General features: G+C 53.8%; 1 protein-coding gene across 6 annotated transcripts in view; it reads right to left on the bottom strand.

The window, feature by feature from the left end:
- TNS1 (tensin 1) overlaps positions 1–25,662 on the bottom strand; it is a 205,141-nt gene that overhangs the window by 90,074 nt on the left and 89,405 nt on the right. For 5 of the 6 annotated variants that reach the window (XM_073020067.1, XM_073020066.1, XM_073020063.1 and 2 more), the window contains 8 exons: positions 18,442–18,483; positions 17,557–17,607; positions 11,648–11,697; positions 8,984–9,155; positions 6,202–6,252; positions 4,633–4,755; positions 4,097–4,161; positions 2,082–2,165 (listed from right to left, as the gene is read on the bottom strand). In XM_073020067.1, the coding sequence (XP_072876168.1) occupies positions 2,082–2,165; positions 4,097–4,161; positions 4,633–4,755; positions 6,202–6,252; positions 8,984–9,155; positions 11,648–11,697; positions 17,557–17,607; positions 18,442–18,483 (638 nt within the window). Of the gene's footprint in view, positions 1–2,081; positions 2,166–4,096; positions 4,162–4,632; positions 4,756–6,201; positions 6,253–8,983; positions 9,156–11,647; positions 11,698–16,502; positions 16,640–17,556; positions 17,608–18,441; positions 18,484–25,662 lie in introns of those variants that run through there. The other variant, XM_073020068.1, reaches the window with a different exon arrangement.

Here is a 25,662-nt window from a genome sequence, read left to right on the forward strand (position 1 = left end):
ACTAATACACCAGGGAATCCCTAAATAATCCTATTCCTGAGAGGTGACACTGATCCCTGGTCTTCAGACCTTCACTGCTCAGACTCAGAGATGTGATTCTCTGCCCATTCTCTCCAAGTCACACTGTGCCATTGGAACAGCATGCTTCTCTCTTAGTATCCTTATCCTTCAAGGTCAAAGGTCAAACTGTGATTCCGGTCAGCAGACACACATGGCAAGCCAGAGACTGAGAAGGCAGTATTTGACCAATCGTTCTTCTTCCCTGAGAAGACTCTCATTGATCCACAGCTGCTGTGTCTGGGGGCCTAGCCAGAATTTTCCGCACATAAAGACATCCCATTTCTGGTTGCTGACTCTGAGGCTGGCTATCAACTGTTTTGTGCCCACTATAAGGTGCTGGGTTGCCTGAGGACTCACTCACTTCTTGGGCTTCCAATTACATTGGTGGGAATAGCCCCCAGCTGGAACAGCAAAGTTCTAGCCAGCCAAGCAAGGCCCTCAGCATGGTGAGGCTAAAGAGCTCCAGGACTCACAGCTCTAGGCCCTTGTTGGCCCAGTCAGTGTGCGCAGGGACTAAAAAGGCAAATGGGATGCTTTGGCCTCCAGGCCCTTCTAGTCAGTGCTATTCCTCTGTCTGGATCCTTTACCCTGGGCACATTCACTTGGAGGCTTCCTTCTCCCCACCCAGATCTCATGTTACACGTCACCTTCTCGGAAGGCCCTTCCATGTGAATCAGCCCTCTTGCCAGCCCCATGACTCTCTAGCCATCATAGTTTGCTTTTTCTTTGCAGCTCTCATGACTATCTGAATTGTTTCCTTATATGTGTATCATCCACTAGAAGCTGAGCTCCATATGCCCTTGCCTGGCAGATTCCGCACCATGTCACCAGTGTGCAGAACAGTGCTGACATCACAGCAAGTGGCAGGCCCACAACTCCCAGCAGCAAATGGAACTGGGCCTGTGTCCCACCGTCCAGGTCTCCAGCTTGGGCTTGGGTTTCCCACCACCGTGGCTGCAGCCTCCCCCAAAGACCACCTGCCCCTGATGCTGCCTGTGCCTTCCTGTGGATGAGATGTCATTGAGCAACACGTCACCCACGGAGCAGGATCCCTCAGGACAGTGGGTCACACAACCGGGGGGCACTGCCCTGGCCCAGGCATTACTAGGCTTTCATGTACTTTCCAGTTCTGCAACTACTCGCTATAGACCCTGGCCATGCCCCCTCCCTCGGCTCAGCTTCTAATCTGCAAAATGGGATGCCTAGGTCGTCACATGACAGCTCACCATGATTCCAGTTTAGGCTCAAATTCACCCCCTTTAAGAGGTATTCCCCGACCATCCCCCTTAAAAGAACCCCATTCCCCTCCTATCAGTTCTCGTGTCTGCAGTGCCCTCTTTCCTTCCTAGCCTCGTTGCTGTCTGACATTGTCTTGTTTGTACGGTTATTCGTTTCATGTCCATCTCTCTCATTGGGTATCAGTTCACCAAGGGAAAGGACTTTTTCCTATTCACCTAGATATCTCAGTGCTTGGAGCCATACTAGATGATTTAAAGTTTGCTGAATGAATAAATCCATCCCTGCCCTGTTTCCTGCCTGGGCTATTGTGAGACTCCAATGAGACCATGCGGTTGAAAGCTCTCAGTAAAACTGTCTAAACTCTCCCAACAGAAGGTGACCCTTATCATGAGTCTCTGACCTCCCACAGCAGGGGGCAGTGACACAGTCTCCTGTAGACTCATCCAAGCAGTGAAGCAATCCTGCCTCCAGGGCCCAGAACAGCACACGCCTTCCTATGCCAGAGCCTTTTTATCCCCAGACTCCTGCTTGCCCATGAAGGTTGCCCTGCTCTCTAGCACAGGCCTCAGAGTCAAGTGCTGTGCCAACCTGCGGGCACACACCACAGGCTGGCTCCCGGGCTCTCCTGAGCTCATACCACTGCAGGCTGGCACCTGAAAACATGTGCCTGATACACCCCCACCTAGGCACAGCTCTCCCATCCCTGTGAGTACACAAGTCTTGTCCCCACAAACAGTGAGTGCACACATACATGCATGGGGCTGAGAGCCCCAGAGACCCACCTTCTTTGGGATGGCTGGCCAATGGGCACAATCTTATCCTCATAGAACCGCTTCATTGCAAACCGGTCCAGAGCCTGGTCCGCACTGCAAGGAGAGACAGGTGGTCAAAAGAGGCAACTCCTGCATCCAAGAGCCCCTTGTTTTCCCCACCCCTGCTCCCTCAGACCTGCAGAGCCCTCTGACCAGCCCTTGTCCTGGAGGGAAGACAAGCCTCTTCCCCCTGCCATCCTGCGCTGAGAAGCTTTCTGGAAAAGAGTGCTTCAGCATCTCTCCAACTGTGTGGGGTAGCACTCAACCCAGGCTTTAAAGCTCAGCAGCCTGGGAGCCCAGCTCAGGTCTACACTTATGAGCCCCATGTCCTGGTACAAGTTCGTGAATCTCTCCGAACGTCATTCTCCTCACCCATCAAATGAGTGTGATAATTGCCCCTTCCTCAAAGGTGACTATGGAGATGAAGTGAGGGAACATCCATAAAGGGAGATGAAGCGAGGGAACATCCATAAAGAGCTTGGCACAAGTGGCACACAATAGGGGTACAGGAGTACAGTAGGGGTGTGGCCTCATCTTTGCTCATCATTAAGCAAAGATGAGACTGGCTTGGGTTGCTCAAAGTCCTAACACTACAGCCTCCTGGCAGGCCCTCCACAGAAGATTCTACCCGTCCTCACAGAGCGCTCAGAGAAATCACTTTGAAATGAAAAGATCACGAAGCTCCAGTGACTTCCCATCACTCTTAGAGCAAACTCCAAAGTCCTCAGTGAGGCCATGAGGCCCCATGGCTCTGCCACCTCCTAGCTTACGCTCCTCTTCCTCTTGCCTCACTTGCTCAGCTTCAAACACGCCAGCCCCTCACATTCCCGTCCTTCCTCTTCTCTCAGTGTGCAGGGCTCATCCCTCAGGCCTGATATGGCTCAGCCCTTCCCATCCTGGTCACTCAGGTCTCTGCTCCAGTGTCGCCTCATCAAGAGGCCTCTTCTGACCATATACCTGCCTCTCCACTGCCCTTCTCGAGTCCCTTTACTCTTTCATGATAATTAGCATCTGCTATTACTAATGTATTTGTTTGCGTGTTTAATGCCCATGAAGGCAGTGACCTGGCTTTGCCCTCTGCTGCATTCTCAGCGCCTAGAACAGAGCCTGGCACATTGGCTGTCCAATATTTATTTTTTTTTCTTTTTTAGACAGAGTCTCCCTCTGTCACCCAGGTTGGAGTGCAGTGGTGCCATCTCGGCTCACTGCAACCTCTGCCTCCCAGATTCTCCTGCCTCAGTCTCCTGAGTAGCTGGGATTACAGGCACCCGCCCCATCACACTCAGCTAATTTTTGTATTTTAGTAGAGACAGAGTTTCACCATGTTGGCCAGGCTGGTCTCGAACTTCTGACCTCAAGTGATCCACCTGCCTTGACCTCCCAAAGTGCTGGCATTACAGGTGTGAGCCACTGTGCCTGGCCATATTCCTTGTTGAATGGATAACAAAATGAATGGGTGAATCCCTCTGCCTCCCTGAAGAGTGGGATAGGAAAGGGAGTCAGTGACTGGATGTTCTTTACTCTTGTTCCAAACACCTAGGTAGGAAGAGGGCCCCCTGTTGTCCAGAGGCAGAGAAATGCATGAGACAACTTCTATATTCTATATTCTATATTGTTTTGCCAGACCCAGATCTGATCCGACATTTCTTTCTGACTCCCTTCCTGCTGGCCCGGGGAGAAAGAAGGCAGTTTGGCAAGGAAATGTGGCTCCAAGGAGCTGGCCGTATGGGGTGCTCAGGACAAGGCCTGCCTCCCAAGCCTGCCCCACCAGAGCCCTCAAAAGAGAACCGGACTCTCTTCCCTCCCACCCTCTGTCCACAGGCTCCTGCCTCAGAGCTGGGGGCCCCTGAACCGGTCCTCATCGCTTCGCATTCCCTCTGTGCTTATCCCCTCACTCCAGGGAACAGAGAGGCTGTGGGTGGATGAGAGGAAGGGGGTCACACTGTCAATGTTCCAGAGGATGGGTGGCTCCAGGCCCCTCTTACCTGGCAGAAATGTTGCTGTAGTGCATGTAAGCCGCGATGACAACTCCTATCCTGCCTCGGTTTCCCTGAAAGAACCCCCAAACACAAAAGCATTTATTTCTAAGGCCAGCCCTGCTGCCCCAGAGCTTATCTAGAAGCCTTGGTGGAAAGGAATTAGGGCTGGAGAGAGGAATGTGGATTTAAGGGAGAACATAAGGAGGAAGGAGGCCTCAGGGGAGGGAAGCAGGTGGGGACTAAGTCTCAGAAAAAACACATCTAATCATCCACTGCCATGGACATAAGCTGATGTCACCTGCACTTCTTAGAGGTACCCCCCAAGACAGACAGAATCTATTATCCCCTAGAAAGAAAAAGGTACCCCCCAAGACAGACAGAATCTATTATCCCCTAGAAAGAAAAATACACACAGACTTATATGCTCACAAAATCCAAGGATATAGGCAGGTACACATGATCATCCAAGGACAGATTCAGGCGCGCGCGTGCGCGCACGCACACACACACACACACACACACACACATGCCACAGCTCTGACCTTGTTGTGTAGAACAACGACATTGTGGGGGTCTGCGTTGAGCCATGTGTCCATGGCCTTACAGATGCTGCAGATCTTCTCCAGGGCTGGGGTGTGGAGGTCGGGCCAGCCAAATTCCAGTACCTACGGCGCAAGCCATGAGTGAGAAGAGGGCAGAAGTCCTGCAGAGTCAACCAAGCCAGCGGGAGCCGCCCACGCCACGTGCCAGTATCGGGGCAGCGGCCCGGAGCTGCTGGTTCCTGCCAGGACTTGGTTCCCCCTGCCCACTGGTCAGCAAGGAGGCAGGGGTGTGAAGAGTAAAGGCCGTGCATGACCCAGTACTGGGAACCCTGGGTCCAGGTCTTGGCCCTGGCACTGATTCACTGTGGGGCCTTATGCCTCATGTCCTCTTCCAGTCTCAATTTCCCCATATGTGTGTTAAAAAAAAAAAAAAAGAAAGAAAGGCTTGGAGCTGATGACCCCAAGGTCCCTACCATAGAACTGACCTCCAACGTGCTGAGGGGCCCCAAGCACTGCCCTCAAGCTCTTCTCCCACGGACAGCCCTGAGGCCTGGCTCAGGCTGAGAGAGGAAAAAGCTCATGACTCTTTTCTAAGCCCTGGACACACAAACCATCCACTTTCCAGGCCAGTCAAGAGCAGCCTGAAGGACACAAAGGGCAGACCTGAAGAGCGGGCTTCGGGCCTCTCAAAACCTTTCTAGACTCACCAACTTTAAAGTAAAAGAGAACTCTGCAAGGACCCGTAGAGCACACCTAATCCAGTCAGGCCACTTTCAGAGGGGCACACTGAGGCCCAGAGACGTCCGTCACGCCCCCAGGGTCACAGAGCAGCATGTACCGAACTCTCAGAGTTAGAAGCAGATGCCCATGGCAAAGCCCGCGCACAGCCCCTCGAGCAAACAGAGTAAAAAGCAGCAGCAGGGCTAGCCTCGCTGGCTCACGCCTGTAATCCCAGTACTTTGGGAGGCCAAGGTGGGCAGATCACTTGAGGCCAGGAGTTTGAGACCAGCCTGACCAACATGACGAAACCCCGTCTCTACTAAAAATACAAAAATTAGCCAGGTGTGGTGGCGGGCACCTGTAGTCCCAGCTACTCGGGAGGCTGAGACAGGAGAATCGCTTGAACCCGGGAGGCAGAGGTTGCAGTGAGCTGAGATCATGCCACTGCTCTCCAGCCTGGGCGACACAGGGAGACTCCGTCTCAAAAAAACAAAAAAACAAAAAACAAAAAATGGCAGCTGGAAGGTCAAAAGCAGCAACTCCCAACTACTTTAAATCCAAAAACTAAACATCTCACAACTCCAGTCTCACCCAAGAGATTCTGTGTACTCCCCAGCAGGCAGACCTGGGTGGAAAGTCACTGCCCCAAGCTTTGCTTTCTGTAATTTACATTATGGAAAGGATAAATAGATCATTTTCCATTTTCCAGATATAAGATGGCACTCTGACTTTGAATAGGCTTTTCAAACTGTCACAGCATTTTCCCCAAGATTATTATGTGGGAACCGCAGACAGGGAGTCCATCTGTTCTCCTTCTCCTCCCCCACCCCAAAACAGCCACTGGCTCACCTTGGCATGGAGCTTCGTGATGTCAGGTCTCCGCTCAGAGAGGTTGAACAGCTAGAAGGAGAAAAAGGAAGAGAGCATGAGGAGGTGAGAGTGAGGAGCGCAGTGGGGGGAGAGAGAACCATGGGCTGCTGGTCCCAGAAAGGATGGTGGCATCATCACCAACTTCCTCTGAAGAGCCCACGACAGCACCCAGCAGGGCATCAATGTCCTTCCACAGCCAGAGGCCTGGCCACGAAACAGCCGTGAGCTCCCTGGACCTCCTGTACCTGCTCTCACTCTCTCTCCCCTGATAGGAATTCTATCCATACATGAACATGCAGGTGAGTCCCAGCAGACACACCGTCACCAAGAGGAACTAAACTGTAGGTCCTCAGGATGAAGAGGGAGAGAGAGAGAGAGATGAGGACACTGAGCCACCCTGCTCCATGAGCGGATATCCTGCATTGAAGATGAGAAAGGGATGGAACTTGTCTCCAGTCCTGCTTGCCTCTCGTCACACTGAACGGGAATCCAGTGGTGTGAGATGATAAGTAGTTGGCAATCTCTGGTTTCCACTTCATACATAGACCTTAGAACCTCATCCCATGAGGCTGCAACTTCTCTGTCACCAGACATCCTCCATCAGAGGGGCAAACCATCCTAGGTGGTCCCAATCAGACCCTTGACATACCTCTCCCAGCACATGCCTTTCAATGCCTGACCACTGGGGTCCCATTCCTGACCACTGGAATCCCATGGAATTCCCCAGTCTCTGGAATTCCTGCCTCTACCTCCGAGGGGAGCATGCAGAACTTCCCACCTCCACACCACTGCCTGGGAAACTCAAAGGCCACTGTGTCATCTCCTGGGGAGAAAAGGGGACAGCCCAGTCTGGAATAGGCAGGATAGAGAGAGGGGTGGCAGGGCACCAAGTCCCATAGAACCCTGGACTCCTAAAATCAGAAATAGGTGGATTTTCATCCACTCTTGCACTCTGTAAAGGAATACACTTTATTATGTTACAATAGGCATCACTCAATGAATGTCTGCCACCTGCCAGCCTGTGTTAAGGACTTTACATCTAACAGCTGGCTTAATTCTCTCACCAACTGTAAGAGGTAGATCTTAGACCCACTTCACAGATGCAGAAGCTAGGGCTTAGTGAGGCTAAACAGCCAAGATCATGTAGTTAGTAAAAGGAGAGCCAGAATTTGAACCCAGATCTTTCTGATGTTTAAAGCCAGGCTCTTAACAATGCCCCAATGCAGCTAACAGATGGGTCTCTACAGTGGTTGAATAGTATCCTCAAAATGTCATGTCCACCCAGAACTTCAGAATGCAACCTGATTTGGAAACAGTGCCTTTGCCAATGTAAGTAGTTAAGGATCTCAATATGAGATCAACCTGGATCTAGGGTGGACCCTAAGTCCAATAATTGATGTCCTTATAGGAAGAGAAGGCACACAGAGACACTGAAGAAGGCCACATGGAGATGGAGGCAGAGATTGGGGTGATGCGCTACAAACCAAGGAATCCCACCAAAAGCTAGGAAAAGGCAAGAAGGGATTCTGCCCATAGGATTCAGAGGGAGTATGGCCCCCTCAACACCTTGATTTCAGATTTCCAGCCTTCAGAACTGTTAGAGAATAAATTTCTGTTATTTTGAGCCACCAAATTTGAGGTAGAGTCATCACTTGGTATCTATGGGGGATTTGGATCTAGGACCGCTCCACCCCGCCGTGGACAGTGGATATCAAAATCCATGGATGCTCAGGTCTCTTACATAAAATATGTACTATTTGCATACAACTTGCATATAAAAAATGTACTATTTGCATATAACTTATGCATATACTTCTGTAGCCTTTAAATCATCTCTAGGTTACTTGTAATACCTAATACAATATAAACGCTCTGCAAATAGTTGTTCTGCTGTATTGTTTTTATTTGTATTGTTTTTTATTGTTATTTACTGTTGGGTTTTTTCTGAGTATTTTCAACTCATGGTGGATTGAATCCACAGAGGTGAAACTTGTGGATAGAAAGGACCGCCTCATTTGTTACAGCAGCCCTGGGAAACTAATGTGGCCTCCTACATCCCACCTCAAACACCCTGGGGGCAGCCACCTGAGGTTGTACAGATCAGATCTGTGGGTCCAGTCCACAGGCACCTGCCTCTAAAATGGACCCCAGCCCTCCTCTGGGGCCAAGGACGGATCAGCCTTTCTGCGTTAGTGGAGACCACTGCCAGTACCTCTCTCCCATGTGCTAAGGTGACTCTTCTGGGCCAGGCCAAGCCAGGTGCCAGCAACCCAGGGTCCCTTAAGACACATGTTGCCAAGACTCTGCCCTCAGACTTCTCAGAGGCACCGACCCTGTGCCAGCTCTGCCACTTCCTGACCCTGCAACCTTAGGCAAATAATCCCACCTCTCTGTGCTCTAGCAAGTGCCTGCTTGCTAGGGCTGCTGCAAAGGTTAAGTGCGTGGAACAGGGCCTGGCTAGTAGCAAGCACTCGATAACCTGAACTCTTACTGTTACTCTCTTCTCCTGGCCAGCACACACATGCACACACAGAGTTCCAGATGCCACATTCCAGCTGCAGCACACTGCTTAGAGCAGAGCTGGGCTGGAGAGTGATGGAAGACTCAGGCAAGAGAGCTGCCTGAGGAGAAGGGCAGATAAACAAAGAGAAGAGGGTGGGCTGGCACAGGGGCTGGTGGCAGGGATACCAGCCATGAAGAGGTGGCTAGCAGATGGAAGCATAGAGGGCACAGGACGATGGGCACGAGGCCCCATCCTCACCAGGTAGTTGCCTCCATGTTTGGACTTGAGCATCTGGGCCACCTCACGGAGGTTGCTCCGGAAGTTCTCCTCATTGGCTGTGCTGGGGAAGGAGACAGCGATGATCCTCTCTGTGACGTACACCAGGTCCAGCTCACAGCTGTCCTCCATGGTCCGGCTCACACTCATGTTTCTAGGGAGACAGCAGGCAGCAGAGGGTCCAGATCAGAATCCAGCCCACAGGGAAGGCCCCAGATAGCTGCACCCCATACACATCCTGTGTGACCCCCAGTTGCAGTCCAGGGTGCTTGGCTGCTCTTCAACCCAAGGCCAAGGCCAGAGGCTTCCTCTGACAAGGCCAGTGTGGCCAGCTTGGGAGTGCCGGTGAGATCAAGCTGGGTAGGGCTGGCAAGGACCTCAGGCCATTTCAGAACCAAACTGATAACACCAATTCTTGGTTCCCATCAGTCCACTGCCTTCAACCTGTGACTCCAGAGCTCAGAGCCAGGGCCAGACTGGCCCAGGAACTCAGAGCTCTGGCTCCCGACACTGTGACTGCCTGGCCAGGCAGAAGTCTCCCGAAAGGCCCCACACTGCTCTGGAAGAGGAAGGAGAGCCTGCGCTGAACACTCTCCAGCCCTGGAACGGAGCCTTCCACTGCCCGCCCCTCTCTCTCTTGAGCTGTGGAGTGGGCGGGAGACCTCTCAGGGGAGAGGGCAGCTCAGGTGACATGTTCACCTGGGTTCCAGGTAAGCCAGACCACAGCACACATTCCAGCCCTCCCAGAGGCAGGCCGACTCCTGCCCTTTGTTCCTTGGCCTTCTCCCCACCTCTGGCAGCTCCCACCGCCTGCCAGAGCTGCTTCTTGGCAGCGGCCTCCCTGATTTCTAAGGGCCCAGGAAACAAGAGGGCATGGAGCCCTTGCTGCTGCAGTGGTGGGTAGCTGCCAGCACCATGCATTTCCCGGAGAGGTGGGGAGGTCCCTGGGCTGGCCATCCTCTCCACTGGGCACCGGGTGAGGAAGGGAGGGGCTCACATCTTTACATCTCTCCCAACTTTTCTTCCAGAGGAAGGGTCAAGGATGCTCATTGGGGAAGCCCACCTCTTGCTTGTAGAAGCACCTCCCCCATCCCTCCAGCTTTTTACCCCATCATCAACCTCCTAGTGTCTCGCTTCCCCTTCTATCAAATGCAGGCAGCACTCACATTTCGTTCTGCTAACCTTTCACCACAGCGGGATAAAGTGGAGAGTAGAGAACAGCGAAAGGAATACCGCCGGGATATTTAAAAGTTATGAGGGCTCTCTGGCACTAGACTGAACAAGGCCCCGGATGCTGAGAAGCCGTGAAGAATCCAGACCTCCACCAGGGTTCAATTCCAGTCCAGGTGGGGTGTGGAGGTGGGGCAGCCAAGGATGAGGCATGGCAGGACCTCTCTGGTGGGATGGCAGGGGCCCAAGTGGGATTGGGGACCAGCACCCGGAGGTAAGGAGCCCAGTTTGAGTTTGACTCTGAGTCCCGGCCACTTCTTGTCCCTATGGAAAGCTTCTCATTGCAGCTGTGGGGGTGGTGAAGTTTCTATCTCAGGCCAACTGCCTACCCAAGGACAGTTCTTGTAGGTGGTGACCAGTCTGGGACAAGAAGCCACATGCACACATACCTGCAAGCAAGTGGGTGTGAGGGCGGGGACCTCAGCTAACTTGCAGCATCCCCTCCTCCCCACCCTCCAAAACCCCTCTCTGTCCTGGCTCCAAGGAAGAAACTAGAATGTCAGAAAAACTCGCAAGCCCAAGCTCCTGTGATTTCAGCCTCTCCCTCAGCACAGGACGGGGAGCAAGAGGTGCTGGTGAGGGCTGTGAGTCAGACGTGGCCCATAGGGACGCTGACCCGCCCCTGTCTACAGGCTGGACCCCGGGAAGGACGCAAAGGCAGAACAGTGCCACCAGCCGGACAGCCTCAGCATCACACTCTGAATCCATCTGCCCAGGTCTGAGGGAAGGAAGGGATCCTCTAAGAAGCCACCTCCAGTCTGTGGACAGCCAGCAGCAGGGCCAGAAACTGCCAGGGGCTTCCACTCTACCCCAAGGCTGGCATCCCCGATCATCTCAGGAGCCTCAGTGGGTGAAGGTGAGGCAGAAGGGGAGGGGAGCAAAACAAACTCTCTGGATCACTAAGACACAAAGTCCCTCGTGCATCCCCTTCCCCCGGCTCCTGCCAGCCTAGCCAGATAGGGAACTTTCCTTTTGTAAACTACTCTGCCCAGTCAGAACCCCCTGTTTGCAGAGAGGAAGAGATTCAGCACAGGCCTCGATGCCCACCAGCCCTAAATGCAAATCCAAGTGCTGCTTCTTGGTAGCTGTGTGACCTTTACAAGTCACCTCATCTCTCTGAAACGCAGCTCTACCAAAGGGAATAAAATACGTACCTTGCGGGGTTGTTGCAAGGACTAGATGAGCTCATGCAGGTAAATACAGACTCAGCTCAAGGTCTGGCTAAGAGCTCAAAACACAACTGTTGCCAAGGGTATCTGCACCCATCCTCTCCTGTGCCTTTCACATTTGCCCACACTCCCCACCCGTGGCTTTATGGCTGCAGTCTGGGGCACCCAGAGTCAAGACTTAACAGGAACACCCACAGTGACCCCCCTGCTTGCACTCCCGCCCGCTGCCCCCATAGGCCAGGCATACCTGATGGGCTGGAGGTGGGGCTGGACACTCGGGGTGACCCTGGCGGAGCCCTGAGAAGGAGAAAAGAGAAGCAGCATTATGCAGGGGTGGGCAGGATGACGGGAGGAGCACACCAGAGAGCTGTCCACAGGAGCAAACACGATCCTCTTCTCCTTTCCCTGCCAACATTCCGACCCTGCCACCCTAACCCCTGCAAAAACACAGCCCGCCCGAAGCCAAAGCCATCAACACTGATTCACGTGAGTGTGCCTGCCTGTGTGCAAGCCCCAGAGGGACGAAAGGAAGAAATCCCGAATGCTGAGGAGTGCACCCCACCGGGCTGGTGCCATCCACACTGAGGGCACACTCAACAGTTACGGACTCAGTGGAAACACATTTCACTTTGACTCACTAACCCACACAAGAGAAACCCCAAGAGGAGAATACGACTGCCACCACGAAAGAAACAGGAGCGATGAGAGTAATGGCGCCCCTCTGTCCTGCCACCGTCACCCCACACTTCTCTGCTTGAAAGCAGTGACGTCAAGTCATTCACTTGAGTTTAGAGACCAGAACAGCCAGGTGGAGCATGCAGGAACCAAGACGAGGCCTAAGGCAATGAGCCATACTCCTGAGGGCCCACTCCCCACTGTCTGTGGCAGACAGTAGCCATCTTACCCACTCCCCTTTTCACAGTTGTCGGGTGGTACAAACTTAAGCAAATGGGCCCAATCCATCCCAGGATAGCAGGATGGCATGGCGGGTGTGAAAGCACAGGGTCAGAGGCCCACAGATCACGGAGTTTGGATTCCAGGATCCTGCTGGGCAGCCCTGCCAGTTGTAATGTAACCCCTCTGAGCCTCTTGTAATGTCACATGTAAAATGGGGCAACCTTCAGGCTGGCGGTGAGAATCCAAAGGAGTTATGCATACAAAGCACTTCTCATCACGCCTGGCATTCACCAGATCACAGCTGTTGTTCCTGTCATTACTTTTGTACCAAGAGAAATGAAAAGGGTAGTTACAACCAAACATTCACCTCTATAGAAAATCAACACCCTGCATCGCCTCTACCCATCCTTCCAGCCACCTCATAGGATGCAGAATCGGGATGCCTAGCTTCTAGATTCTCAGACCTCCTGAGCCCATTGACACCTTCCAAACACCCATGTGCCTCTCAGAAAATGGCCTTTTCCTCCCACCAACTTGCAGCCTCTTCTTCGAGGAGACAGGACCACAATCTGCCAAGAAAGGAAGAAACTGAGGCACAGAATAACTTACCCTCAAGTCCCTAGGAAGTTGGTGGCCAGGCAGGATTCACACTCCAACCTGGGGCTTGACCACGGGGTCTCCAAGAAGAGGAGACCCTGCACCCCTCTCCTGGCTCTGCAGTGCCTACGAGGCAGGATAGGTGGGCTCCGAGGCCCAGCTCCCAGCTGAGCCCCAAGTTAGAGCAGCTCTGCTAAGAGGGGGACCCTCCATCCAGCCTTCGGGAAGAAGGCTCTGCCCGGAGTCCGCTCTGTCCCAGCTGCCTCGGACCAATGAACAGCCCCGCAGCAGTGAAGGAGGGAAGAGCCAAGTGGGGCTATCGGGGGGAAGTTTCTAAGTCTCACAGCTCTTCTGGCCCTGAGGACTCCAGTTTGCATGAGTCAAGCTTGGGGGTGGGGGGATTAGAGAAGGGTGGAGCTGGGAGTCAAGGAGTGATTGTGTTTGGTTTTCAGGACCCAAACCAGGCTGTTCCAAAACTACCCGCTCAGAGGAACACAGAAACCCAACACTTCATCCATCTCCATTCCACTGGTCCCTAATGAGGAGTCCCTGAATCTCCCCAGGCCCTAGGCCCTGCTCCAGGCCCCAGGGCCACCCTGCTATAAATAGCCCCTTGGGTTTCATCTGTTGCTGATCCGTAGCCACTTTTGGAGGAAGCCACCACAGCTGCTTTGAACAACTGGAAGCCACAACGGTAGCCAAGACGTGAGGTGTGGCCGGGAGCATGGGACCAGACCCAGGGAGCTGGAGAAAGACAATGGCCCATATTGAGATGGGCTTGGCAGGGGGAACTGGGGAACCAAGGGGAGCTGGGAGCCTGCAAAGGTGCAGGGGTAAGCAGGACGAGCAGGACAGCAGACCTGGCTCCCGTTTCCCCACCGCCCTCTTCCAAACGTTACAACACTCCACATTCCTCAGCCTCCCCACCCCAAAAAAAGCCAGCGAAGATAAATAAAAACTTGGCCCAAACAGAGTCTGGCCAGGCCGCCTCCAGAGGTGATAAGGCAAAGTCCAAGCCCGCTCTGCTCCACCGGGCGGGGGGGAGAGGGGGGCAGGGGGAGGAAGCCACCCTGGACAGTGACCCCACTGAGGAGGATGGGGGACGAACAGCTGGGACTGTCATCCCCTGATGAATCACTGGGCTGCCCTCTCACTGACGGGGCTTCCTGTTTTCTGCAAAGTTTGGGGGCACGTGACCCTTGCTGGCAGAGAGAGAGCAGACATGCACGGTGACACGTCTGAGTGTCGGTGCACACAGACAGAACTCAGAGAACAACAAATGGGCTGGGGCGGGGGGGTGCGGCATGTCAGCAAACACACCCTAGTACTCCAGAAACACAGGTGACCTCACACGAGGCTAGCGATGGCGCCTTTGGAAGCATGCCTCATCGTGTAGCTCTTTACAAGCACGGTGGGAGTAAGTCAAGGCATCCGGTCATCCCTGAGCCTCCAATCTTCATGCTCACTCTCTCATTCAGCAAACATCCACCGAGTGCCACCAGCTGTGTGCCCGGCCATGCTCCAGACACCAGGGGACAAAGGAAGTGAAGTCCCTGACCTCAGAGAGCTTGTATTTTACGGACCGTGATACTCATCAACAGACCCAGCGTGAGGAGTAGAGGTTCCGTCTCATTTACCCATCTGTAAAATGGGCCCCGTACAGCGCTCACACAATCTTCTGCCTACTCTGCATAGAGCCCCTAGGGCAAACGACTACAGGACTTTACAAACTGTTTTAAAAAGAAAAATAAGTTCTCTGCCTGCCTGTAATCCTATTCTTTTCCTCTCTGGGGATCACAAAGCACTTTACCCACATGGCTCTGAACTTCTTCCTACCTCCTCTCAAGACATAGATCGATTATAGAACTTTTCATCCAACTCTCTAAACACCAAACAGAACTCTCCCCTATCCTCACCTCCAAAACACAGTCCTTCCTTTGCTGAAAGGGCACCATGAAAGGAGACTCCACAGCCTCCCGGACATAGTGTCTTACTTTTCTCACTGTCAGGAAGTTCCTCCTGGTATCTAACCCTCATCCTTCCTGCTGCAGATTCAGCCAACTCTTTTTGCCTTGGTCCTCACTGCAGGCAAGAGTTGATCACCACTCAGACACTACTGGGTCGCTCAAGGTCTGTGACCCCAGGTTCTGTTATCTGCCACCTTCTTCCCCGTCCTGAGGCAAGGAGCAGGAACCCCCAGCCTTGGGTGGGGTTGGTTTGAAGCAATGCCTCTGTGGGAAGAGCCCTGCCTTCCTTTGAGGTCCACAGACCAAACACAACAGCTCAGGACCAAAAGAAAAGCCATTTCCTGAGCCCAGGTCCCCAGAGGGGCACAGTTGGGAGGAGGGTCTGTAAGCGAACACCAGGGGCCTTGTCAGGCAGCCAGAGATTGGTGACTGACCTACGTCAGGGGCCCGGCCCCATTCCTACATCTCCTCTGGGGGCTGTGGCCAACCCCCACATAGCACCCCCTTCAGCCACACCCCTTCCCCTCTCCTTCCTGCCCACTAGCCTGGATTTTTCCAAAACAAAGTGCGACACAGCACACTGTCCACAAACTCCACTACACACCAACTCGGCAGGAGGAAAACAGCCATTCCTGCCTGTGAGTCCTGGGCCGTGAGCCAGAGACAGCAACGCAGCTTGACAAACAGCCACATTATCAAGCAGCAGGCCCAGGTCCTCCTCCCCCGGGGTGGACTGCTGGAGAGTCCCGTGGCTGGGCAGGGGATTGGCTCAATGACCCTGGGGCCAACCCAACCTGAGACAGGTGACAGGAGCCTTAAAATTTAGGTTTTCTCTCCTCTTTTGCAGTACACAGGCCGTTCTGGTAACTGCTCACTTGCTTACCCTTCCAAAGCTCATCTTGTCCCTCCTCCCATATCCAGACAAGACAGCACACTTACCCATCTTGACACACAGGCACAGACACATCCATCCCAGATCACCAATACTTTCTTCTTAAAAAAGTCAAAGAGCCTCAGTCACAAATAAACGGCCACCTCTTTCTTCCCTAGGACCAAGGTCGTGCACACTCTTGCAATCAAAAGTTCTTCGTGATGTCCAACTTCACTCTCTCTTGCTGTAACTCTAGTTGACGGGATCCATCTGGCCCAGGCTGGGAATGTGGGGACAGCAGCTCTAGGATTTGGCTCCTGAGTGTGCCCAGACCATTGGCTAGAAGGCTTGGTTCACACACCATCACCCTGTCCCCTTGCCAAAGGTTAGGAGTTCGGGATAACACCAGACCCCAGCAGCAGTCCCACGAAGGGATGGAGTGGCATTCACCGAATCATTCAGCAATGCCAAGCCTCTGTTTCCTCATCTATAAAGTGGACTCATAGGCTCTGCCATACAGGGGTGTCAGGAGGATCTCAAAACAGCCAACAGAGCTCCCAGCCCTTAGTCAAAATAACAGTAATAAGAATGGCTCACAGTTATTGAGCATGTATGATATATTTTGAGTACATGAAGCTTGTACATCCTTGGTAGTAGGTACACACAAAAGATTAGGTTCCCCCTGCACCCCAGCCCCAGAAACATCACAAACAGGGACAAGGGCCCCTCCCCAGTACGAGTACCCCATGCCCAGAGGAACTCACGCATACCTTGAGCAGAGCCTTCCCCACTAATTTAAGAGGCATGCTCCCTGCTCCACCTGGAGAGGTCCCATGCGGCCCTTGGGATGCCGCTGCTTTGTAGGGCTGGACATGCAGGACTGCCCCAGGGCAATGTGGCGGTGGCAGTGGGCTCACCACAGGAGTCAGGCTGCCTATAGGAGCTGCCCCTCCTGCTCCCGCAGCACTCCCTCCAGGGCCCTCCCCACCGTGGGTCAGGCAGCTGTCAGATGATAGGGCCTCGTGCCATCAACATCTACCCCTGTGCCAACCACCAAAACCACTCCCTGTTCCTCTGCAGCCCAGGGCGGGTGAAGATGGAGGGGCCAGCACAGGAGGCACTGTCAGAGAAGGGCAGGGAAGAAAGGAGAAAGCCCGACTGTGCTGGGAGTCTGCCCCTGGGGTGTGGAGACAAGCCCAACCCCAAACGGGGCTCAAAGCACGTCCTGGAAGAACCTCTGAGCCCTTCTGCGGGATCCTTCCATTTCAGGCATCTGCCCCTTCCCCTCTCCCCAAAATGGGAGGCAGGAGGAGCCCAGGGGGACTCGTGGACCCATCTACCAGCCTCCTCCTGAAGCAACAGCATCTAAGCCACACAGTGGTGCTTGCTATTTTCTAAGACTCTTGTCTCCAGGGAAGCAGGCCCTACCACTTCCCCAAGGACTAAGACGGCCCCAAGAGTCAGGGCTCCTTCTCTGCCTCAGCCCTCAGTTTCCCTTGCTGTGGTTTTGCGCATTTCCCCTTGCTCCCCATGGCCACTCATCACACACCAGGCTGCCATAGCATGCCCTCTCTCCTCCCGCCCAGCCTGAGCACTGAGGCCTGGCGCAGTCGCGGACAGATGAGCTCTGGATCCCGCTTAGGTGGAGGTGGCAGCCAAGACGAAGGCGCAGCCTGTAAGGAAACGGGCCTGCCCACAATCCCAGCCTCTCCTTCTACAGAGAGGTAAGGGAAGCCCACAAAACAAGGCATTATCCACCTTTCACCCCATTCCCCCTGGCCACCAGGGCCCAGCCCCATCCTTCTTCTCCCCCTCCACACTCACGTTGTCCTCGAGGTTTTTCCGTGTGTTTCCACCCCGGGAGGCTCCTTCTCCCTGCAGACAGAGAAAAGGCAGTCAGAGAGGGGAGGCAAGAAAAGTAATCAAAACGCACCCAGGTCTTCCACCTGCTGGATTTGTCAGGAGTGGCCGATGAGGAGGTTGGCAGAGGGGCCTGGAAATAACTTTGGTGTTTGTTTCCCATTTCTTTGCTCATATCAAGGCCTCCTCAGAGCTAACCAAACCCTCTTGTTTACAACTCACAACCACTTCTGTGGGAGATACTGTTATTCTCATTTTGCAGATAAGAAAACTGAGGCACAGACAGGCTCATGCTTTGGCCACAGTAACATAATTAGAACCTTGGCTGAGTCAAGATGTGAACTGAAGTCCTTCATCTCCAAGCCCATGATTTCCTGCTGATCATCACCAGATCTCTCTCAGCAGTTAACCTCAGTTTCCCCACTGTGGAACCCACCTACTTTCCTCCCTTCAATCTTGCACATAGCCTGGAGGAAACTGTCCATATCTCAGCTAGGTCAGAAAGACCTGTTTGGAAAGATCTGCCTGGCTTTCTCACATTCTGCATATTTCATAAGGAAGCCCACATTTAACTACCGGCTGCTCCCTCTCAGCTCCCACCCCGCCTCTCCCTCTCTGCCTGCCCAGTTGCCTAGCAGCCCATTTCCGAACACACGGGGATAGTCAGACGCCCTTCTCCCAGCGTCAGCAGCCACCCCACTACTTCCCCGCAAGTTCCCCAAATCTATTCTGGAAGCATTTCCCCAACCACATCTGTCCGCTCTCCCCCAAATCCACTCTCCACTTCTGGCCTTCTCACTCCTGCTCAGGCTGTTCCGGCTCCCCCCACCACCATCTGCCATCACTCACCGTATCCACTACATTCTTTGGTGTGTTCTCAGTGGTGATGGGCTGTAGACAGAAGGAGAAACAGCATGAGCCCTCAGGGCAGACATCCCAGGGATGGGCTCTCTCCCCATGGCTGGTGGCCCTGATGGGCAGAATGCCCCCTGAGACAGGGATGATGAGGCCAACCCAAGACTCAGGCATAATCTGGTTGGCCCCAAGCACAGGGGGAAGAGTGTGGCATGCGGAAAACCATCCTAATAGTGCTAGAACCATCCAGTTCTACAAACCTTCACCAAAGACCCACGCTCGGTGCCCGGCGTCAGTCCTCTGGTTCATACAGTTGCTGACCCTCAAATTGGAGGGGTCAATGACCTACAGCATCTCATTTATTCCCAAGAATCCAGGAGGTGAGTACCATTGCTACCTTTTAGCCCCACTCTACAGATAAGAAACTTAAATGACTGAGCCAACATCATCAACTCTAATAGAGACGGCAGGATTTGAACCCCATGTTGGGGCTTTAAGTGATATCCCAACAGCCTGAAACAGTGCAGCCAGCCAGTCTCATTCCTTCAGTGGGCGTTCAGGCCGCCCACCATTGGGCCTCACACACCTCCATTTCCAAGCACAGAGGCTCTGCTCCATCAGCCCCGGCCCCTAAACTCTTCTTGCTTGTTCCCACATCCAGGTCTTTACTCGTGGAATGCCTTCCCCTCTTTTCCTACAAGGAGGGCTCTCTTCCTCCAGTTAGCCCTCCCTGGCCACTGCAGCAAGTGGGATCTCTTTCCCACCTCTGAACTCCAATCACCTCCCTGTCTGGTCTTCAGTGTATGAATAATCTCATCATGGGAACACATGACTTTTTTCCCCAACTACTGTTTTATTTGTGATTCTTATTCCACCTTCATCCAAAATAGATTCAAAGCAACATTTGGACCAATTCATTTGGAAACTCCCTCCTACCAGGGTGGATGTATGCATAGTAGGCCATCAACAAACGCCTGTTGGCTGATCCCATTCCTTACCCTGGCACCCTCCTTTCTTCACTCAGAGCACCAGAAGGGCTTCCCACTAAAGATGGTCTGATTTCTCCCCATAGCAAGAAGAGAAACTTCTTATGCCAGGTTCACCTCCTGACCAGAATCTAGGGCTCCGTTTCCAACTCAGTAAAGTGGTTATGGGGCCCTCAAATTGGGCAGAAAGGCCTGAGCACAACTGCAAAGGTTCTGAAGCACAGCTTGGCGAGGACGAGTGTGACCCAGGTTTGAGACCATGTGTCTCGGCGCAAGAGGCAGCTGCTACAACCCCATCCCTGAGAGCTGAGGGAGGAGCTGCTCGTGTCCAAAGGCAGGGGAATGGACAGAATGCCCCTCTAAAAGGTTCCCGCATCAGGGAGGAGGAGTGGGCCCAGATGGGCATGGAGGAACAGACTGGGCTGAGCAGAGGTAACAGTGCTCTCTGTGGAAATGGCCCAGACTCGTCTACCCCTACTGCCTGGAAGACAGGCGGCTGAAGTCAAAACTCCTTTCCAGGGGATGAAACTTCCTGAGCAGTTCAGGGCCAAGGCAGCTGGGGATGGTAAAGGGACAATGGGGTCCAGGCACAGGGGTTGGGGGACCGGGGCAAACCCCTCCCACACATCTCCTCCACTCTCCTCCCCACTGCTAGGTACAGCCCCTTCTCTCCACCCAGAGTCTGAGGATGGGTCTGGAGGAGGAGTAAAGATGCCACGTTCTGCCCTTTCTCAGCTCAGCCCTAATCCTAACCCACTAATCCCCTAGCCCACTCAGGGTAAGCTGGAGCTCTTGGAGCTGCCTGCTTATTAGGACCAGGTGCTCCCCTCAGCCGCCAACAACCCAGCCCCACCCACCCCTCTACCAGGGACCCCACCCCCACTAGAGCAGTGTCAGCCACCCCAGGCCCTCTCCACCCCCCAGCCTTTCCCTTCTTTTGCAGGGGCTCTGTCCTTCCCACGTGGAGACCTGAGGGTGGGCAGAACAGCCCAGCTGCCTCATCTCAGAGCTGCTCTGGTCTCCTGTGGGAAGGAAGGGAACTCCCGGAAGGCAGACCACAGCGGCACTGAGACACAAACCCAAAGCCCTCACTCCTGACCTGTCCGCTCCCCAGCCTGCTAGAATGGACAGACACGGAATGGGGTGGACAAGCTAAAGATGATACACCTGCCCCAGGCCCTTTCAGGACCCAGAAAAGCCTCTTCCTTCTCTGGTTAAAGCCTCCTAATAGGCCTCGACCCTCAACAGAGCATGAGCCCAGGGGTCTCAAACTTGAACGAGCATAGCACCACCTAGAGGGCTGTTGATACACAGGTGCCTGGGCCTTGTATACACAGTTATACACACCCCACATACACACAGTTAGACCTAGGGTGGGACCCAAGGACATGCATTTCTACCAGGTTTCCAGGCAACACAGGTCCCAGATGCTTCTCCGAGAACAACCAGCCCGAGCTAACAGCTCCCTTGCCACCAGGCAGGACAACTCCAACTCAAAATCAGCTTGGGAGCAGGTGGCAGGATTTGGACCTACTGCTCCCTAAAAGACCTTGGCAGCAGACTGCTGGGGTCCACATGCTAATTCTCTCGGCTGCTACCTAACTATGCAACCTTAAGCAGGTCACCTTGTCCTTCCTGCTCCTCAACAGGCCTGCACAGGGTTATGTTTTGGGGATAAAATGCAATAAAGCACATAAAGCACTTAGAACTGTGCAAGACACTAGGAAGCTCTCAATACTTGTCAGCTATCACTATTATTTATCATCTCTACCCTTGGGGCAGCACCTCACATCCCTGAGGCCCAGGCCCTCTCCAGCCCACCCTGCCTCACTGTGACCCTCCTGCCCCACCCCTCCTGGGTCTGGCATGGTGCAGACAAGGGAGCTGAAGTCAATATTAGAAACCACAGGCCTCAGCAGTGCAAGAGAAACTTTCTCCTCCTGCCAGTGATCATCTGAGCACCATCCCCTTTGCCCCCACCCCTTCCCCATGCCAGCTGGAGGGCGGCCACATGGCGACGCTTGCCAGAGATCAGATGCCTTCAGCTTACTGGTTGAGATGCTTTCTGAGGAGCTAAAAATTCCCAAACGCCCACTCCCCACACCATCTAAACACCCAAGTTGTCCTGCAGTGTTTGCAAACACAGCCAGTATGCATGCTGCCCACCCCTTCTTTGCCCTCCAACCCAACTCTCCCAGGATTCAAGTCCTATTTCTCTGTTTCCCAACCACTGCCAGCCTAGGGGCTACTGGGAAGGAAAAAGGCATGGGACTAGTAATAGGAGGGCAGGATCCCCTGAGGCTGCCACTGCTCCATGCCCTGCAGGGAGACCAGAGCCAGTGGGAAGCCCTACCATTGACACTGCCTAGTGAGTCCAGCTGGCACTCCTGGGACCCTCTGGAACTGAAGCCCCTGACCTTCGTCTTCACTCCATTCCTGGCCAGGATGTTTCTACAGCTACCACACACACACACACACACACAAACACACACACACACACACACACACACACACAATCCTTGCATGCCACTCCTAGGGACATGGGCTCTGAGAGGGACTTAAGACATCATCTCCTCCATCCCCCTGTTCCACACATGGGGAAATTGAAGTTCAGGGAGGTCTGATCTGTCGAGCCTTTCATGGTGAGGTTCGTGGCATGACTGGAGCTGGTTCCCAGATTTGTAAAGCCCACTTCCAGGCTCATCTCACTGCCCTCACCCTTGGCCCCAGCCATCCTGCTGGCAGGGTTAGCTGGTACCTCCCTGCGGGCTCTTCTTCTCCTTCCTCCTCAAGTCAGCTGCAGAGGGATGAAGTGGGTGGAGCCCAAACACAGACAGATCCCTAGGTCTGACCCCACCCACTGCCCAGTCCCAGGACAAAGCCTGGAGCTTAAGGTCTCCAGGCTTTCCAAAGTGAGAGCAGCTGACTCACTGTCCCACCAAGGGTCTTCCAGAGTCCCCCTTACCTCCAGGAGGGACAACTCAGAATCCAGTTTAGGAGCAGGTAACAGGTTGCTACCTGAAAAGCAAGCCCTGCTCTTAGCGGGCCCCTCTGCTCTAGAGTCCCAAAGCCAGCAGTTAGAGCACAGCAAGGTGGGGACTAGGGCGAAGCCCTTGGGGCACAACATTTATGAAGACATCCCTTTCACTCTCAGGTCCTGCGAGTGCACTTGCATAATCCTGAGAGTGATGACTCTTCAGATCTTACACCATAGAGGCCTCACTTGCCTGGCCCTCGTCCTAGCCCTGGCCCTGAGATGCCTTTTCATAAACTTAGTGCAAGAACTACAACTATTCTTTCAGGGCTGGCAATGCCCGGAACATAGTACTGGGCTCTTTGCTTTCCTGATCACCAGTCCTCAAAACCACCCTGGGAGGTGAGCATTACCACACAGTACAGTTTAGGAAACTGAGCGCCTGGGAGATGCAGTGACTTGCCCAAGTTTCCACAGCCAGTCAGTAGGAGAGCTGCTGTTTGAACCTTGCTCCTCACCTCCCCATCATGCTATCTCCCCTCTCCCTGGCAATGATCTCCAGGCAGTTCCTCTGATAACTGCCTTCCTGTGGGGAACAAGCTTTCTGAGAAGTGAAGGCTACTTGTAGCAGGTCTTCTGTCCAGGTCCTCAGTAGGAAGACACTTCTTAACCACACTTCCACAGAAAGAATAGGAACTGGGCTGCAGTAGGAAAGACTGAGATCAGACAACAGAGAAAACTTCCTGAATTCGAGGGGTCGGGAACCACAGGGTGGATAAGGGAAGCTCCACATCCTTTCCTCAATTTTTTTTCCAAAAAAAGACGTACATGCCCTCTCCACACATGCCTTACCCTCCCCCACTGCATGGGCCTGAGGAGGGGCCAGGAGGGGCCTTTGTGCTGGAAGGTTGTGGGGTGGCTGCCATGACTGCCTGGAAGCTCACACAGGAGGACACGTCAGTGGCCTGCAAGGAGGGCGGGCTGGGAAAAATATATCTGTGCTGCTGTTTTGGAGGAAGGAAACAACAGGATGGGGGAGGTTCCCAAGCCTGAGCCCAGGGATGAGGGGAAGGGGACTGGGGAGGGGGGTGTGCAGAATGCGGGCTCAGCCTCCGGAGGAACATTCCGTCCAGAAATTCCTTACACCCTGCCCCTTTCCACCCTCCAACTCTCCCAACTCTGGCCCCCTGGGAGGCCTGGAATCTGGGCGGTCTGGGGGCCAAAAAGACCACCCCATGACATCACATCCACTGCCACGGCAATGAACCGTGAGGTCACGGCGCACTGCCTATCAAGAGGGGAAGGAACTGGGAGCCGGCAGGGAGGGCTAGTGAGGGCTGGAATGGCCTCAGACCCAGGACCCAGAGAAAGTTATTCCAGGCTCACTTGTTTCAAAAATAGAAGCATAAGCAAATGCAGGGAAGGGGCTAAAAACAGAAGGGAAGGGCAGGGAAACAGCCTTCATGGAGCACTTGGAGCCTGGCAGCCTCTGAGATGGCACGTTAGAGGCGTGGCCCCATTTAATCATCCCCACATACAGACCTATGAGAGCCCTTTATCAACAGCGTAATTACAAAACCAAGGCAGTGGCAGAAGGCAGCAGAGGGAGACAGCTCTTTCTCCATGCCCCGTACCTCCCAAGGCATCACCTCCCTTCACTGTCACAAGCAAGGGCTCTAGAAGGAGCACTTTGAACACCTTTCTGCAAATGAGGAGACGGAGTTTCCAGGGAGGGCGGCTGCTCAATGTGAGATCAGGTCTGCGCCTCTGAGTCTGAGACCTCTGAGGTCTGCACCTCCCACAGCCCTGTGCTCTCCCCTCCCTCAGTCTTGAGAAAGTGGGAGCCAGTGGGTGAGGGCTGGAGAAACAGTGCTGAGCAGACAGGACTGGCAGAGGACGCCGGCAGTGGAGCCTGCGACCCTGAAGGGTATCTGCTCAGTTGCTCCAGGGACCCCATCGTCTCCCAGCAGGCCCAGGCCACCAGAGGAAAAAGAATAGGCTCCGTGTGATGAAGGGGAAAGTTATGTCTGATTTCTCCACAGGGGAAGGATCTGGCCAGATCACGCCTGTCCTCAACCCCTTCTCCTAATTCACCTCGAGGGACCCAACACCCAAATCCTGGCTGAGGCTGTGCAATGGTGGACACCCCCACTGCAGCCGGCTTGCACAGGTTGGAATATTTTGTGCTCTTTCTTGTCATGTCCTTCACTGGTTATGGCTTTCCTCCCCGACTTGACCAGGCACTGGAAGCCTATGCCCTTCCTCCACACCCCTCCAGCCACCCTTGCCTATAGCCTTGGAGCCACACTGAGCATCTATGCCAGCCTTGCCCTCCCCGACAGTCCCTCCCTGCCAAGCCACCCTGAAACTGGCAGCAAACTCCCAATTCTAACACTCTGCTTTGGGTCACTTCCCCACTCGGGGACCCAGGATAGCCCTTAGTGCTTAGCACGTCAAGTTCAAGTTCCCCAGTGTGGTTTGTGGACTGCTCCAATATCTGGCCCCTTCTCCTTCCAGCCACTCCACTGCTTACTCTCTCTTCTCCAGCATGCAGCCTCTGGTCACAGCTGCTCAGTCCTGCCAGGCCTGTCACGCTCGTCCCTGCCCCCATTCCTGCACCCACATTGCTCCCACCACCAGCCCCAGGCAGGGCCACCAAGGGTTGTTTGGGTCCCGGTGATACAAGATTGCCCGGTTCTCTCTTCCCCCTAGCAAGACAGACTTGCCCAAAACATTTATACTAGATTGCCTGGCCCTCTTTCAGACTCAGCAATTGGTACCCAGGTCCTACGCCCTCTCTGTTTCAGCCCTGCTACCTTCCAAAACGCCCTCCCTCCTTCCCTCCTCTCTTTTATTTGTTCCAGACTTAAACTAGGCTTGAACAGAAGGCAGGTTTCCCCAACCACCACAGCACGAGCAAATCAAGCAAATCACTTCCTCCCCTGAACACCAAGGTTACCACCTCTCGTCAAAACCCCAGAGTCAGGCACTATTTCCATAGTGTAGTTCTCTCTCTCCCACTGAACAGATGGTTCCCCAAGGTCAGGACCCTTCACCCTACTTGGACTTTTCAAAGTAGGGGTTACAGAGGAGGTGTTCAGCACATTCAGGGATGCTTTGGCCTTTGTGTATCTTGTCACTTCATAACCCAGTCAAATGGCAGGACCTCAGTAAGCGTGAGGACTTCTACCTAGGCAGCTCCCTGAGGAGGGGATCTTCCATCAGCATGGTGCCTTATACCTGATAGGTATCAGT

The sequence above is a fragment of the Chlorocebus sabaeus genome, chromosome 10 (assembly GCF_047675955.1).
Source record: "Chlorocebus sabaeus isolate Y175 chromosome 10, mChlSab1.0.hap1, whole genome shotgun sequence".
In the NCBI taxonomy this organism is placed as follows: Eukaryota; Metazoa; Chordata; class Mammalia; order Primates; family Cercopithecidae; genus Chlorocebus; species Chlorocebus sabaeus.